General features: G+C 55.7%; 8 protein-coding genes across 8 annotated transcripts; 5 read left to right on the forward strand and 3 right to left on the reverse strand.

The window, feature by feature from the left end:
- Positions 1 to 165: 165 nt before the first annotated feature.
- Positions 166 to 472, forward strand: VTJ04DRAFT_2621 (uncharacterized protein; the record flags this gene model as incomplete). Its single annotated transcript, XM_069360431.1, has 2 exons — positions 166 to 288; positions 344 to 472. 2 exons carry the CDS (start codon positions 166 to 168, stop codon positions 470 to 472), a joined length of 252 nt encoding a protein of 83 aa, XP_069221142.1.
- A 16-nt stretch (positions 473 to 488) lies between these two features.
- Positions 489 to 830, reverse strand: VTJ04DRAFT_2622 (uncharacterized protein; the record flags this gene model as incomplete). Its single annotated transcript, XM_069360432.1, has 2 exons — positions 489 to 547; positions 641 to 830. 2 exons carry the CDS (start codon positions 828 to 830, stop codon positions 489 to 491), a joined length of 249 nt encoding a protein of 82 aa, XP_069221143.1.
- Positions 831 to 1,428: 598 nt separating this feature from the next.
- Positions 1,429 to 3,030, forward strand: VTJ04DRAFT_2623 (uncharacterized protein; the record flags this gene model as incomplete). The annotated part of the gene is made up of 4 exons (XM_069360433.1): positions 1,429 to 1,570; positions 1,626 to 1,736; positions 1,807 to 2,534; positions 2,593 to 3,030. The coding sequence occupies 4 exons, from the start codon at positions 1,429 to 1,431 to the stop codon at positions 3,028 to 3,030; spliced, it is 1,419 nt and encodes a 472-aa protein (XP_069221144.1).
- Positions 3,031 to 6,096: 3,066 nt separating this feature from the next.
- VTJ04DRAFT_2624 (uncharacterized protein) lies at positions 6,097 to 6,917 on the forward strand (the record flags this gene model as incomplete). Its single annotated transcript, XM_069360434.1, has 2 exons — positions 6,097 to 6,099; positions 6,168 to 6,917. 2 exons carry the CDS (start codon positions 6,097 to 6,099, stop codon positions 6,915 to 6,917), a joined length of 753 nt encoding a protein of 250 aa, XP_069221145.1.
- Positions 6,918 to 7,165: 248 nt separating this feature from the next.
- Positions 7,166 to 9,031, reverse strand: VTJ04DRAFT_2625 (uncharacterized protein; the record flags this gene model as incomplete). The annotated part of the gene is made up of 1 exon (XM_069360435.1): positions 7,166 to 9,031. One exon carries the CDS (start codon positions 9,029 to 9,031, stop codon positions 7,166 to 7,168), a length of 1,866 nt encoding a protein of 621 aa, XP_069221146.1.
- Positions 9,032 to 11,174: 2,143 nt separating this feature from the next.
- On the forward strand, positions 11,175 to 12,265 carry VTJ04DRAFT_2626 (uncharacterized protein; the record flags this gene model as incomplete). The annotated part of the gene is made up of 3 exons (XM_069360436.1): positions 11,175 to 11,283; positions 11,363 to 12,052; positions 12,141 to 12,265. The coding sequence occupies 3 exons, from the start codon at positions 11,175 to 11,177 to the stop codon at positions 12,263 to 12,265; spliced, it is 924 nt and encodes a 307-aa protein (XP_069221147.1).
- Positions 12,266 to 12,327: 62 nt separating this feature from the next.
- VTJ04DRAFT_2627 (uncharacterized protein) lies at positions 12,328 to 13,255 on the forward strand (the record flags this gene model as incomplete). Its single annotated transcript, XM_069360437.1, has 4 exons — positions 12,328 to 12,496; positions 12,604 to 12,680; positions 12,935 to 13,158; positions 13,216 to 13,255. 4 exons carry the CDS (start codon positions 12,328 to 12,330, stop codon positions 13,253 to 13,255), a joined length of 510 nt encoding a protein of 169 aa, XP_069221148.1.
- Positions 13,256 to 13,280: 25 nt separating this feature from the next.
- Positions 13,281 to 14,217, reverse strand: VTJ04DRAFT_2628 (uncharacterized protein; the record flags this gene model as incomplete). The annotated part of the gene is made up of 6 exons (XM_069360438.1): positions 13,281 to 13,323; positions 13,389 to 13,559; positions 13,628 to 13,743; positions 13,839 to 13,921; positions 14,022 to 14,052; positions 14,173 to 14,217. The coding sequence occupies 6 exons, from the start codon at positions 14,215 to 14,217 to the stop codon at positions 13,281 to 13,283; spliced, it is 489 nt and encodes a 162-aa protein (XP_069221149.1).
- Positions 14,218 to 15,284: the final 1,067 nt, after the last annotated feature.

Raw genomic sequence — 15,284 nt, forward strand, 5'->3', positions numbered from 1 at the left:
AGGGGCGTTTTGGGGAGTGGCGATTTGGTATAGTCGGGGGCTGTTTATATAGACTAGGCATCGTTGGCCCAGCATCTGTGAGGTGTACACAGAGCTACGCCCCGAGGAGGGCTGGCGGAATATGTCATTCATAGAGACTATCAGCTCCATCACGTTCTGGGAGTCATGGGAAGGAGTTGGTTCCAATCACGTGGTCCTCTGTTTTCACTCTCTTGTTGTATGTACATGATGGTGCAGATGTTTCCGCCCGTCAACCAGCCAGTCCCCTTGGACGACCTGACCAACATCGTGCAGTATTGTCGAGATATGTCCATCACTTGAATCTGGTGTTTTTTTATCCCAGACCAGACACGTCCCTCCTCCGTCCACCCACCCCTTGCGCCTTGATGTTCGTCTTTTCCTTCCTCTCAACTTCAAAGTTTGTGGGGATTTTCTTCATCCGCGCAAGCCGTTCCAACCATCACCACCCTGAAAGATCCGAACTCATCTCAGTCCTTCTCCGTATCATCGTCGTACCCGCTAAGTTGTTTCCTTGGCCCAGTAGGAACTGTATAAGGATTTCCACGAGTCAGCCTTCTTTTCTCCTACTCTCTCAACTCTCCATCCAACAACGGGACCTCTATCCGACCCAACAACATACCGGGATACGTCAAAGGAATCGGCTTGACATCGTAATCGCCCACGGCGCGGCGCAGGGGAGGAACAACCACGAGCGTCACGGGACCGAGGGCACCGATCACGACGGACCAGAAGTAGCCCGGACGCTCGCGGGCGGCCCAGCGGCAGTAGCGGAGCGGGGTGGCCCAGAAACGGGGGACTGTGCCGCTCATTGTGTTGTGTGTGTGCTTGTGGTTGTGATGACGTCTGTTGCTGCGGAGAGGGAGGGGTGGTTAGTGGTGGGGGTTGTTCGGAGCTTGAGCTGAAGAGAGAGCTTCGATGGAGGTGGTGAGGTGTTTTTGTTTTGGTTTAATGAGAAAGGACGTACTCAGTGCTGGGGAATTGGGTGGTGGCGGCACCACAAGACCACGGCGGGAACGGAGTGGTGGCTGTCGTCGTGAGCTTGAAGTTGCGAGTCTTTGAGTTGGACGTTGGAAGTTGAGCTGCAACTGCGGCAGAACTGCGGGTAATCCGGGCCCGTTGTTCGGCAGGGTGGAGCTCCGAGGTGGGTCCAGCTTCCGACCCTGACCCTCAGAGCTGACCCCTGCTCATGAAAGTCTTGGCAAGGCTACGTATGCCGAATCCAATTGATGCAAGAGCAAGCAAGCAACATATCAACTTTCAGGTTGGAAGCTGCAAGCAACAGCAACAACAACAATTCAAACAATTGACACAGACGAGGCAACTTCCCTTCCGTGGCATGACCTCGACCACCCGAGAGCGACCTTGTTGACATTTGTTTTCGCCCGGAGTTCAGGGATTCTGCCCGTCATGAGGTTGTCTCTCTCCTTCCTCGCGGCCCTCTTTGCCGCCGCTGTGTCTGCTGTCAGCACCACGGGCAACCGCTTGCTCGTCGTTCTCGAAGACGCCTCGGATAAGGAGGCCTACTCCAAGTTCCTCGGCGATCTCAAGAGTCAGTACCTCAACCCACAGCCCCTACAGCGCGTCGACTAACTTGTCCCCACCAGGCCGTGGCTTCGATATCTCATACCAGTCGCCCAAGAGCGATTCCCTCTCCCTCTTCCACCTCGGCGAGCGCAGCTATGACCACATAATCTTCTTCCCTACCAAGGCAAAGGGTGAGAATAATAACGCCAACCCATGGGTCCATTCAAATGTCCGGCTGACCTCCCCTTCCCTCGCCTCCAGGCCTTGGGCCCAACCTAACACCGAACCTCCTCGTCGATTTCATCAACGCCAAGGGCAACATCCTCGTGGCCCTGAGCGCCAACACCGCCGTTCCAACCTCTCTGACCTCCCTGCTCGCCGAGCTCGACATCCAGGTACCTGCCGACCGCACAAGCCTGGTCGTTGACCACTTCAACTACGCCGCCGAGAACACCTCCGCTGAAGCCCACGACGTCCTTCTCCTCCCTCCCCCGAAACCCGTTCGCTCTGACGTCAAGGACTTCTTCTCTACCGGTGCTGGTCCGGATGACGTTCTCGCCTTCCCCCACGGTCAGGGCGTCACCCTCGGCGCCAGCGCCCTGCTGAACCCTGTTTTGCGGGCCCCCGCCACCGCCTACAGCTACAACCCCAAGGAGCAGGTCGGCGCTCTGACGGCCGACGATGTCTTTGCTGCGGGTACCCAGCTCTCGCTGGTGTCGGCGTTCCAGGCACGCAACTCGGCGCGTGTTGCCTTGGTCGGGTCCGCCGAGATGCTGCACGACAAGTGGTTTGACGCCGAGGTGACCCCGGCGTCGGCCAAGGGCAAGAAGAAGACGTTCAACCGCGAGTTCGCCAAGCGCCTGAGCGGTTGGACCTTCCAGGAGCTGGGCGTCCTGCGCACCAACTGGATTGAGCACCGGCTCGACGAGCCTGGCGATGCGCGGAGTAATGAGACGAATCCCAAAATTTATCGCATCAAGAACAATGTGGTATGTACACCCCTCCTCTACCTCCTGCGTTCTGTCACCCCTGACATATCCCTCCTAGCAATACACCATCTCCCTCTCGGAATACTCCTGGGACACCTGGACCGCCTTCACCGTCCCAGACAACGACGAAATCCAGCTTGAGTTCACCATGCTCTCGCCCTTCCACCGCATTCCCCTCTCCCTCGACACCTCCCGCTCCTCCGAGATCGCCTCGGCGTATACCGCCTTCTTCCGCCTGCCCGACCAACACGGCATTTTCAACTTCCGCCTCAATTACAAGCGGCCCTTCCTGTCCAACATTGACGAGAAGAACACCGTCTCGGTCCGCCACATGGCGCACAACGAGTGGCCCCGCAGCTTTGTCATTAGCGGCGCCTGGCCGTGGATTGCGGGTATCGCCGTCACCGTGACGGGTTGGTTGGCGTTTGTCGGCTTGTGGATGTACAGCGCACCGGTTCCGAACAAGGGGGCCAAGAGCCAGAAGAAGACGCAGTGAGAAAGAGGTAGCAAGACGGCTGGGATGCAGGTGGGGAACGGAGGGTAAAAAACTGAGGAATATATTAGAGACCAGGCTATGTGTGCTTTTCTGTGTTTCAAATGTACTTTTGGTTTGTGTCTGGTTTGTTTTGTACGAGATGTGTCCGTCGTTTGGCGCGAGGTTGTGGTAGAGGTGACCAAGGAGCAATGGAAAAATACACATCAATTCCACCGCCATCGTCAACTTGTCAACGTTACCAGCACTGTGATCCATGAACACATTTGAAGCTAACACCCATGACTATTCCCTCACGTATCCCATCCTCCTGCCCTGACATTCCATCAAACCGCCACACAGCCAAAAAGAAAGCAGCAACGGGGTGGGAAAGAACGCAAACGAACAAGCAAAGCAAACAGAACAACACTTGTTGGGAAAACCGGGAAGACGGCAAACCAACCAAAGACAACAACCAAACCGTTGTTTACCGCCCTCAGATTAGCTCTCTTAGGTTCCCACTGACAACTCGACAGGATTACCCTCCCCATCTTGGGAGGCGGATTGCCAGCCTCCACGGGGTAAAAGGGCCAGACCCTCATACTTTGAAGCACGAAAGATCCCTGTCTGCTGCCTGCAAATTTGGCTTTTTGGACTCTTGGTCATCACCGGGCGCGGTTTGCTGAGGCCTTTGGTTTGTGTCTCCCTCCTTTTTCTCTTCTCTCTTCGCTCCCCGACTTCTTTCCGTCCCCTCTCCCATCACGGCCGGAGATCAGACAGGTCTGGAAGGATCATGTTTTGTCCTCCAGCTAGGGAGAGGTGATAGATGAAAATGATGAGAAACGAATATGGAACCGGGCAATGGGCACATTCCAGCCCACAACCACAAACGCACGTCCTCTCTTCTCTCTTCCCCCAATCAACCCACAACCCCCGCCCGCCGCTCGGATTGAAAACTACATCTTTTTCCCTTCACCGGTGACAAGCACTGTCGCGTGAGATAGTAGAGAAGAAAGAGGGTAACAGAGCCGATCATGTTCCAGATGGCTCCGAACCGCGTCTCTCTTCGCCCCGTCTCACGCCGGCGCACCTCGGGATGGGGTCAGGTTTTGTCGTCATCGCGGCGGGGCAGTTGTGTTTCAAACTGCCAAAGGGCTGGGTTTGGAAGGGGCGGAGAGAGAGAAGAAGGGTGATGATGGAGAGTGAAAAGTCGGAAGAAAAGGAAAGTTGGGAGGGAAAGATGGGTTTAGATGGAGAAAAGAGAAACAAGAAGAGGGGGAAAGCTGCTCAGATATCCATTCTTTGGGTACAGCTCTCATGTTCGCCCGCGCCTGGGGAAGTCTACGCATATGCGAGGATATGTGTAGCCAGGCTGGATGAAGTCGAGCAGGTAGCTCTCGTAGCGAGGTTTCTCATCATTGCAGCTGGAGCGTGTGTTCGGGAAGAGCTAAGCAGAGGTTGCGTAGCGGGAGTGGAAAGGATGAAGCAAAAAGTAGCAAAGAGGTAGCTACACAGAGATAGCTGCTTGAAAGAGGCCGTGGGTATGTATGAGATTGGAGGGCTTTGAAGAGGTAGCTACACGGAGATAGCTACCTCGAGCGTTGCGTGAGTGTCGGCGGTTAGATTGAAAACCTTGGGGTCGAAGTCGGTTCCCAAGGAATTGAAATTGTCGAAGATCATTTGAGGTTGAATTGTCATGTGAGTGATCGGTCGTGGAAATCGGAGAGTATGATTCTGGTGTAAGAATGCAATAAACCTGGAGGGGCGCAGTGAGTCGGAACGCAATAAGTGGTCGGTCGTGAGTTGGAAGAGCTTGATTCCGGTGGAAGAACGCAATAAGTGGGAGCGCAATAAACTTGGAGAGGCGCTGTAAGATGGAGGAACTCAGTAAAAGGGAGGTCGCTGTAAGTTGGAGGAGTGTTGTAGGTTGAAGGAATGCTGTAAAGTGGAGGAGCCCAGTATGTTTGGTGGAACGCTGTAAGATGGAGGAACGCTGTAAGTTGTAGGTTGTACTCCGTAGGAACGCTATAAGTCGGGGAGCGCGATAAGTTGGGGAAACGCAGTAACTTGGAGGAGCGTAGCAAGCAGGTTAGTCTTTGATTTGAGTCGGTTGGGGACGGACACTGTACCTTGGGCGGGATATTTGTTTTGTAAGTGTTGGTGAGTAGGTATGAGTCGGTTGGAAGAGCGTAGTAAATAGATGGAGGATCGCAGTAGGGTCCAGCATCGCCATAATTGGGAGGGTCGCAGTAGGATAAAGGATCGCGATAAGTTGGAGGATCGCAATAGGAAGGAGAAACGCAGTATGGGGGAGGAACGCTGTAAAATCATGTTGGGTGGGAGGTGATGGGCGGATGTGGTTGTCATGCCAGTGGGTAGTCAGGTCGGTGGGAGTGGAAGAGTGCGAGGTAGAAAAGTGCGAAGTGGAAAACCGGTGTCAGGGAAGACGTTTTGGTCGAGCGGGTTGTAAGTTCTTTGTTATTTTTGAATGCGAGCGCGCATCTTTGTGGTTTAAGTGCAGTGCGAGCGAAGTCGCAGGGTGTGGTCTGCATGCAAGTGAAAGAAGTCCAGGCGATGTCGGTTCAGCATTGGGTTTGACGCATGGAAGGGGAAGGAAAGCAAGCAGGAATGGTCGATGGATTGGAAATCTGTCTAAGTCCTAAAACCTAAGCAAACAAAGCACGAGGAAGATGGGACCAGGGAGGGCTGGGGCATTTAAGGTTTGGTGTGGGAAAAGTGAGGCGGTTTGGCACGCAAGGCTGCGCACTCAGGAGAGAGTGGAAGCTGCAAGAAGCGCGTTGACGACGGAACGGCGCGTTACTGAGGACAACGGAACAAAGCCTGGTGGGGCAAGCCGAGTAAGGATGGTGGGGGCCAGACGTCAGCTCGCGCCACACCCCTGCGCCACAGTTGCCTTGCGGCTCCAAGGCTCCAACGCCGCGACCGACAAGGCTGCGAATTTCCGCTTCAGGCCAAACTTCCACCAACCATCACCGACACCAACAACCAGCCCGCACAAACGCGCGGCTCTTCCCTCTCCTTCTCACATCAATCCATACCCAATCCCTTCCGTCGCCAAAATCAATCAAAATGGTACATCTCCACCCCCATCCCAGCACTTCCCCAACCCATACAGCACCGCTAACCCCCTAATCTCCCAGGCGCGCAACTCGGAAAAAGCCCAATCCATGCTCTTCCGCTTCCGCGAAGCGCAGGCCGCGGAGCTGGGCATCATCGACGCCGGACGGACGCGGCGCCCGCGCAACATCACCGAGCAAGACTCCATCCCGGCCTGCGAGAAATGGCGCGGCCAGGTCCTCAAAGAAATCTCGCGCAAGGTGTCTCGCATCCAGGACCCGGCCCTCTCCGACTTCCAGATCCGCGACCTCAACGACGAGATCAACAAGCTCATGCGCGAGAAGCACATGTGGGAAGTCCAAATCCGAAACCTCGGCGGGCCGAATTACATGCGCGCCGGCGGGTCAAAAATGTACGACGAGGCCGGCAGAGAGATACCGGGAGTCGGCGGGAAGGGGTATAAATACTTTGGTCGAGCAAGGGAGCTGCCGGGAGTCAAAGAATTATTTGAGGCGGCGGCAAAGGCGAGACAGCAGGCTCAGGAGGAGGAGAAGCCGCTCGAGGAGAGGACGGATTTGAGGAGGCAGGTGGATGCGGCGTACTACGGATATGCGCCGGGGGAGGAGGATGAGGAACTGCTGGAGTATGAGCGCACGAGGGAAAAGATGGCTTTCGAGGCGCTTGCGAAGGCCGGGCCGGCGGAAACGCCGCCAGGGTGGGAACCTCTACCGGGAGACGTAGGGGACGGACGTGGATGGGAACTGCCCACGTTGGATGAGGTTCAGCAGGAGTTGATAGAGAGGAGGAAGAGGAGGTTGTTGGATCAGTTATAATGTGTGAACCAAAGAGGCGGTCACTATGTACGGGAATATGCATTTTCGGCGTCAGGCGTCGGAGGATCTTGGAGGAAATGGGCTCATGGAATGGTCTCTTTTCGCTTGCTAAAGATAGATAACCTCTATGATGTGCTACAATTGCTGTTATCCAACGCCCGTACCCCGATGCCCTTCGCATGTGATGCAATACAACCAAACACTACATCCTAAAAACAATATGTCCACATTATTCAGGCAAGCCGGCCTCAACACTGCTTCGGCCAATTCTTCTCGATCCACCCCGCCATCAACTGCGTAAACGTCCCCTCGACATATGGGCTTATATCCTCCTTTTCATAGTTCCCGCCAAGTAACTTAAGCGCCACGAGCACCCACGGCGCGATGAAATCCAAAAACACCAGATCCACCGTCTCGGGATCGTTACCGTCCTCAGGGAAATCGACCTTGGCCTGAATGGCGTTGGGCACAACATACGTATTCATAGGTGCGTGAATCGTGTCGTCGCCATCAGTTCCAATGTCGTCGACCGTCGTATACCCCTCCGTGAGCCGAGGATGGAGGTCCTCCCTTGAATCGTCGTGCACTATCGGACGCTGCTTGTTCTCCTCCACCCCATAAGCAGGGACAGGCGCGTCATCCACGGACGCCTTCTCATAAATCACCGATTGGTTGACGAAAAACTGCTCTGGCGACGCCATCCACCGATTCTCCGGTACCCCTTGCTCGTGCTCCAGAATCTTACCGCCGGAATTCAGCAAATCCAACACCTTCTTCGCAATGCTGTACGGCACATCCGGAATGTGTGTAAACGAACTCGTGAAGGGCGAGACAATGTATGTTGTATCAATGGTGAACGGCCCCTTGATGATGTCAAACCGGATAGCGCCCGTGTTGATCAACACCAGGCGCGGAACGTGCCCCCTCGAAGGATTAATGACCACGTCGGGGAGGACTTCCTCCTCGATCCAGCTATAGATGTTGTCTTTGCCCGGATAGGGGGTGCGGAACATCCACAACGTTTTGGGGGCGCAGCCGTAGGCGCGGTCGAGATCGAGCTCCTTGCGGGCTCGCGCGATCATTGCGGAAACATCGCGGCCGTGTTCGGTGGGAAATGTGGACGCGTTGAGGCCGGTGTGGTGATAATAGCCGAACAGGTTGTTGTCGATGTATCTGCGGTGGAAGGAGAAGCTGGAAGATGACTCAGAGCGGGAATCTCGACGAAGATCGCCCGAGACGGACATCCACCCGATGGTTTCAAAATACCGGCCGCTGGCGACGGCGAAGGAGCGAGAGTCGTAAGCGGTGGCGTCGCGGACGTGGACGTGACCGCCGAAGAAGAGGATGGGAGTCAACGGGTGTTTCTCGCGGATGGCGGTGAAGATGGTGCGGAACTCGGGCATGCGCACGCCAATGTGACCGTACACGACGAACACATCGGGCTCATCGCGGATCGCCTCCTGAAACCATGGCTCTTGAACAGTTTCCCGCACCGGTTGAACGACGGTGTTGTTGGCATTGCCGAAGAAATCGAAAATGAAACCGAAGGCGACAATTTCTAGCTTTTGATTTTTGGTCCGGAACCGGCGGTAGCGCTGAGGGGCCATGGGCACACGCTCGCCCGTCTTGGGATCAATGTAGTCAAGGTTGGAAGCAATGTAGTGCTCCCGAAAATTGGGAACCGAGATGTCGTGCTCGCGAGCGGCAGTGGCAGCAACGTAGAGCTCATGGTTTCCAGAAGATATCAGGTCTACGTGCTGCTCCCGATAAATATGGTAGTAGTATTTGCCCTTGGGCTTGGAGGCGTCATAGAGGCCATTGCCTTCGACACGGTCTCCCGTATCGACAAGCAGCAGATCAACCCCTTCCCGATCCGCCCTGGCGCGCATATGGTTGGCGAAGGAAATGTAGTCTCCCCAATCTGCCGAGTACTGTGGTTCTTGAAGGTGGCCGGCGTGCCACCCGTGGGTGTCTGTGGTATGAAGGAAGTTGAGTTTGCCCCAGACCAAGTCGCGCATGGGTCCGGGGACCGGTCTTGCGGCGCCGGGCTGGTCGGCGCCCACTGTGCCGGCGAGCGCGGCGAATGCGCCGCCGAGTGTGAAGGCGACTCTCATGGTACCCGCGCGGGGGGTGAGTTCTGTGAAGCTAATTGTGGCGATGCTTCTAGGTTGATTCAATCTACTTCGTAAACATCAACAATCCTAACCAGCCGACCTGGATACCAGGGCAGCCAACCCAGACTGCCGAAGTGAGGGAGTGGACTATGAGGAACGCGTCGAGTCTAATGAAACAAAAAGCGGGTGTGGTACGCAGTGAGCAGGCTGTGATAGCCCATATAGCGCCTGTGTCTTTGAATAGAGGAGTAACTGCCACTGCGAAGGGAAGGCGTGGTGTTTGGGAGGACAACGATGACAACAGGCGGCGTCGGGCGCGGCGGTCACAAGGCCTCGACCCCTGGCTTCGGCCGCTCTTGGCAAGCCCTCAGCTCCAACATTCTGATATGACCTGGGAACCCTTGGATCAAGGCGCTCACATCGCGACCACAGGGAACATAGTGAAAATGGAAACCAACACAACGGTCCTAGAATTCGAATATCATGTTTCGCTACTCAGTCAATACATGTCGGGCGGTCTTGCAGGGCCATTCGTGTACCCGAAGCCTGGTTGCACCGCCAAGCCTGAGGCCGGATGCTGGGGACAGAATGACGTCATTCATGAGCTCTGTGTCTCTCACCTCAGGTTTCTGAGCAGAAGTGGAGGGGATGGAGAACTGAGAGATATGATTTCCGCCGTGCGTGCAGTGACTCGGGCCTCAGATACGGTATGAGCTGGGAATTCGGCTTCCTTTCCGGCATCTTCGGGGTTCCGGGGGGGCCAGGACCGAACTGGTCCGAAGGTTGGAGCCCCACCCGGAACTGGACCGTCAGCCGGGCGGCCCGTGTCTCCCCACATGGAGGTCCCGAACCCGACCCAGCCTCTTCAGATGCCAGCAGGTCAAACGGACCTGAATAGTGACATATCCAGGGGCGAAGTCGTCCGCGATGCAATTGCCAAGGATGAGGAATGTCCACAACTGCATGGCCTATGCCATCACCCTCACAGCGCTTGTCCGAAAACCCCGCATCTTACCTATCTCAAGGCCAGTCTACTTGCAGCCCGAGCATTTGAAAACCTCGGCTTCAAGACCCAATTCCACGGAGCTACTGCACCAGAGGGACCGGGTCGCATGCAAGGGGTGTGGAGCATCAACAGTAACCACAGGAAGTGTCACTATCCTTATCTCTCGCTCTGAGGAGTTGGATTATCTTCCTTGTTTGTAGCCTTGTGGATCAGTACAGGTTGCAGAGTTGCCTCCTATCTCCCTTGATTCAATCCTGCCGCTTACCTGCGGATGCCGAGCATTGTCGAATGCCTGACAGAACATCCATGGAGATCTGTTGACGTCAGGACGAGCAAAGTAGAACATGGAAGTGGAATGACTTGTGGAGGAATCCATCTAACAGTCCACCAGCAACCCACCAATGCCAAGCTCCATGACCCCCGCAGCTCCGTCCCTTGACGACATCTAGAACGGTCCAGCTCAACCCAACCTCCAAGATTTCGTCTTGTTGATCCTTGGAAAAGATCGACGGATGGCTGGAAGCAATGGCACGCCGGGGGCATGGGGTGGGCCAGCGGTTGATGCAGTAGCAGCAGCAGCAGGTCCATGCAGCTGGGAATTTCCCGGGCCGGACCGGATTCATACCTGTGGCCCGACGGTTCTCCAGTCGGGCAGTGCATCCATCCCCCACCTGCTTCCACGTTGAGGTGGGTTTGCTTCCTGCTGAGGTGGTTACACCACTCCTGCAGCTCATGTCTCCTGCCCCCTCCCGCCTCTTTAAAGGTGGGAAGGCGACATTCTGCAGCCTTGATGCACACGTGTTTGGTTCCTTTATCCATCCCTTTACTTCAGCAGTAGACCGCCTAGCTGGCTGAATGCTAACCCGCCCCCTCTTTCATGGTTCATGCCCGTTGCTGTGCATTCCGTGCCATCCTAGGTGACGTGCTTGTCTTGAGCCATTATCAGCCCTGTCGCTATAGGTTGTCGTCTTCCGAGTCTCATAGAAGACGAAGACTTGAGGGAAGCACTGTCTTTGTGCATCACAACACTTGCTGCTCCCTTTCCCACCTCACCTTGCCTTTCTCCAGACCCTTCAGGTTCGCCATCCAGGACCGCACGCCGTTAGGCCTCTTTGAGGACGACACTAGCATTTCGCCATGGCTACGGCAGCCGACGATGTGCCGCGATACGCCAGCGCAGCCTTCGCCTCTTTGAGTCCAGAGGAAATCGAGACGGCCTCGATTCATTCAGCGGCCCCATCATACAGTTGAGTGGCCTCAAGTCCTTCGTAGACCAGACATCGTTATGACCATCCATTAACACGTTTGGCCCCCTCCGTGTCAAGCCTCCGACGCCCCTTCATACCACACCATCAACCCACACCCTGAGCCTCTACCACCCTACTCCCCGCCAGAGTCTTCAACATCCTCAAACACCAACAACACCACCACGCACAGAGTATCCTCCCTCCTCGACGTCAACGCCCCGCCACCAACTTCCAACCCAAATAACAACACCAACACCAACCAACGCCCCAACCCCCCACCACCCCGTCGCTCCAGCACCTCCGACGTCACCCTCAACCACTTCCGCATCCCTCCTTGGTCCCCAGCCTCCTCAGCCTCCCGCAACCCTAACGTCCGCATCTACCAAAACGTCGCCCTCCGCCGCGCCGCCGCGGCCGCCAACCCTCACCACCACCACTCTAGCAACAGCCTCAGCTCCACCTTCCCCTCGCCATACCATGCCCTCGCCTCCTCCTCCTCTTCCTCTTCCGTGGCCTCGCTAGAGGGACTGATGCGCACGGCACTCATGCTCGAGAGGATCGAGGAGGAAGAACTGCTGCACCAGCAGCGGAACCGCATCCGGCCGCTGGAGGATCCGTATCTGGTCGGCGAGGAAGCGGCGGCGAGGGCGCGCCAGGAGAGGATTGCGCGGGAAAGGCTGCTAGCGGAGGATGGAGGAGGAGTGACGGGAATGGATTGGGGCGAGGAGGTGTTGGTGAGGGAGAATCGGCGGTGGGATTTATTCTTGGGTTTGTAACCACCCTACCTTTCTCTTCTGTTTTTGCGAATGTCTAGCCGGGTCTTATGGTGGTTGCTGACCTGATTTGACTTTGGTAGCCCAAATGAAAGACCGCGAAGAACGCGAGCGGACTCGGAGACGTCTTCGTCGCGATGCCGATCGCCGTCTGAGCAGCTTAAGCTCGGGGAGTCGCCTGCCGTTCCGGATTGGGGCTCGGTTTTAGTGTCTCCGGACTTTGACCGGATCGGCGGGGTCGAGGTAGCCTCGGGCTTGGTTTTGAGGTTGATGAGATTGGTACCTCCATTCGGGGGGATGTCGTTTTTGTTTTCTATCTATTTTTTGCTGCGTGTCTTTCTCTTCCCCCCCTTCTTTTCTCGGCGTCCATGTCACTCACTGATTTCCGAGTCTACTTACTTGGGTTTTAATTTGGGGGGACAGGTCCCAGTCCGGTCCGGTAACGGCACTCATATATGCATTCGACGAGATGGTGCATTTTGCATTGTGCATCGGCATCTTCCAAGTTTGTCATGACATCGGATAGGGCGGCGTTTTGACTTCCAGTTGCTTGTATTGTCTTGGAGGATTACGGTTCGAATGTTTTCTTCGCCCAGGGAGGGTGTAGGGCTGAAGGGGAGAGGGTGAGATGATGGGTTTCTGCTCCCAGGACACATTGATTATCTGGTCATTGCCATGGTAGTTCTTGACGAGGTTACGAGATCACGTCCGCATGTACCTAAGCATATGCAAGGGACCTTAGGTGTGATGCGAGTCTTTGAAGATTGATTAGTTCTGCGGGCACAGCATTGTTTTGGGCCACATGGTGAAGTCCCAAATGTATCCGTCCTTCCAGATTGGTCATGTTATAACGAAGCCTGAGACCAGGAGTATGTAGGTGGCTGAAGACTTGGGCGGCTGGATCTCCCCCAGAGTATGGCAGTGCCATGAGTGTCATCCCGGTGAAGGCCAGTCACTTAAGACGAACATTTCTGTAGCAGAAGTGAAATCCAATTCCTCCCTACCATCCCTGAATCATCTCTATGGAACCGTAGCATTACACATCCGTACATGTCCGTCAAAACGCCGGGCCCGATGCTTCGATTACACCCACAATACTCCGTGAGTCAATCTCTCCAGTATATGGGTTATGGATTGTTGGTGATTTTTGTACACGAGCTTTCTGACATGGAAAGCTCTCCCTGTGGACTTGTTGTAATAAGGATATTTTGTTGGTCGTTGGTTTAGCCCTTGCTCTTCGTGTTGAGGATGAGGGCCACGATGAGACTAGGTATTGAGTTGGTCAGCATTCGTCTCTTTTCGCTTCCAGGACGAGGTATCTAGCTACTCACCCATAAAGACCCAGGACTTCGCCGAAAATGAGGATCAGCACCATTCCCACGAATATGCGCGACTGCTGCATGTAGGCGCGGACGCCCTTGTCGCCGACGATGCCGATGCAGTAGCCGGCTGCGAGGCCCGTAAGACCGACGGATAGTCCGGAGGCGAGGTGCATGAATCCGCTGGAGTGTAGCATGTCAGTAAGCTGGCTATTTGGCTTCGAGAAGGCATGTCGCAGTGCAAGACGCACTTGAACAAACTGTAGTTGGCGCCGTAGGCCGGCGGCACCAGGTCTTGAGCGATCAGGACGGAGATGACGAGGGCGTAGACGGCAATGATACCGGACATGACGACGGGGATGAGGCACTGGTGTGGGGTAGGGCGGCGTTAGTTGAGGTGAGTCTCTTCCTTTTTCCTTCCCTCTCTCGGGTGTGCCGGAGTCGCGGTCACAGTGTGCGCACCTTCATGATCAGATCTGGCCGGAAGGTTCCCACGCCGGCGATGCCAATGCCGGATTTCGCGGTGCCGTAGGCAGCGCCCAAGCCTGAGAGAGGGGGTAGAGATGTTAGTTGATCGGGATGCGTATTGTTGGATGGGCATGCTCGCATCGCGGGGTTGGAGGGAAGAGGGAAGGAGGGGCGTACAGCCGAAGATCATGGCTGAGGCGATGCCGGCCTGCATAGGAGCAAATGTTAGCGATCTCTGATGAAGAGGTTTTGATGACGGCCCAGTCGACCTAGGAACAGAGTCCTTGGCCAACAAACCAGGACAGGGACGCAAGCAAGAAGCACACACCATGCCGACAAACGGAGCAAACTTGGGGCTCAATTCTGACTCCATGTTGGCGTTGACTGCCCTGGATTGGATGCTAGGAGAGAAGCTGGGATAAACGCGCAGACGCTCAGGGCAGCGTTGCGCTGTGGATCAATGGAGATGAGGATGGTGGATGACAGCGATGCGCGGCAGTCAATCACGGGCCGACGCAGCTTGGAGTTGCTGGATGCGAGTTGCGCAGCCGCCAAGGCACGCCAAGATCCGCTGGGCCAGCAAGTGCCAAGACCGAATCACGGGATCTTGCACGTGCTTGGACGTGAAACATTACCCGAGATGTATCGAATACGGACAGCGTTTCACATCAGATCGAAAGATGAGATGAGACAAGGGCAATGGATGGTGAGATGGACCTTCAATGCTTGAATATTGGGCATATTTTCTTTTCCCCACGAGTAAATTGCCCCTCGTGCGGATTTGGTCCCCGAGGTCAACATATCCCCCCCGATGACGATGTTGACAAAGGTCGAGACCCAAAATCCTGGTTCTCGACTCAGGGGAACCCAGACTGCGCCACACCCGGCCAGCACCGCGAAGCCGTTGCAGAGATGGGATCGCAGCATGGGTTTTGGCATGTTCTGATGGAGGAGGCCTTCCATGTGACAGTGGACGGAACTGTGCATCTCTACTTTTTTACCGAATACTCTCGTTCGTGTTGGTGTGTAGCACATTCAAGCATCGATGGGCTTGTGAACATTTCGAGGATGAACCAATTGAACGAGCAGAGGGCAGCAAGCGTCATCAGACTGCAGCTGGAACCCATCGGGAGTGCCGTCGTGGGGTCCAGTTCCAGTTCCAGGCCATCCCGTTGTTCGTTAACTTACCGCCGGCCCAGGCCCCGTCGTACGGCGTAACGTCGTTTCGTAACGTCACCCGTCCTGCAGCGGCCGTCAGCCGTCACCCCCTGTCGACCTTGACACGAGCGCAAAACGTGCTTTCACTTGATCTGGTGAACGCAACATCTATCCACCATCTCCTCCCGCTTCCAGCTTCCGCGTCCAATCCGTCCCCCCCGAGTCCGACCCGACCGTTGATCACGAAGCCGACGACGGCCACTCTGCCCGTTGCGGCCTCCA

Source organism: Mycothermus thermophilus, assembly GCF_041956435.1.
Source record: "Mycothermus thermophilus strain CBS 625.91 unplaced genomic scaffold VTJ04scaffold_2, whole genome shotgun sequence".
Classification (NCBI taxonomy): Eukaryota; Fungi; Ascomycota; class Sordariomycetes; order Sordariales; family Chaetomiaceae; genus Mycothermus; species Mycothermus thermophilus.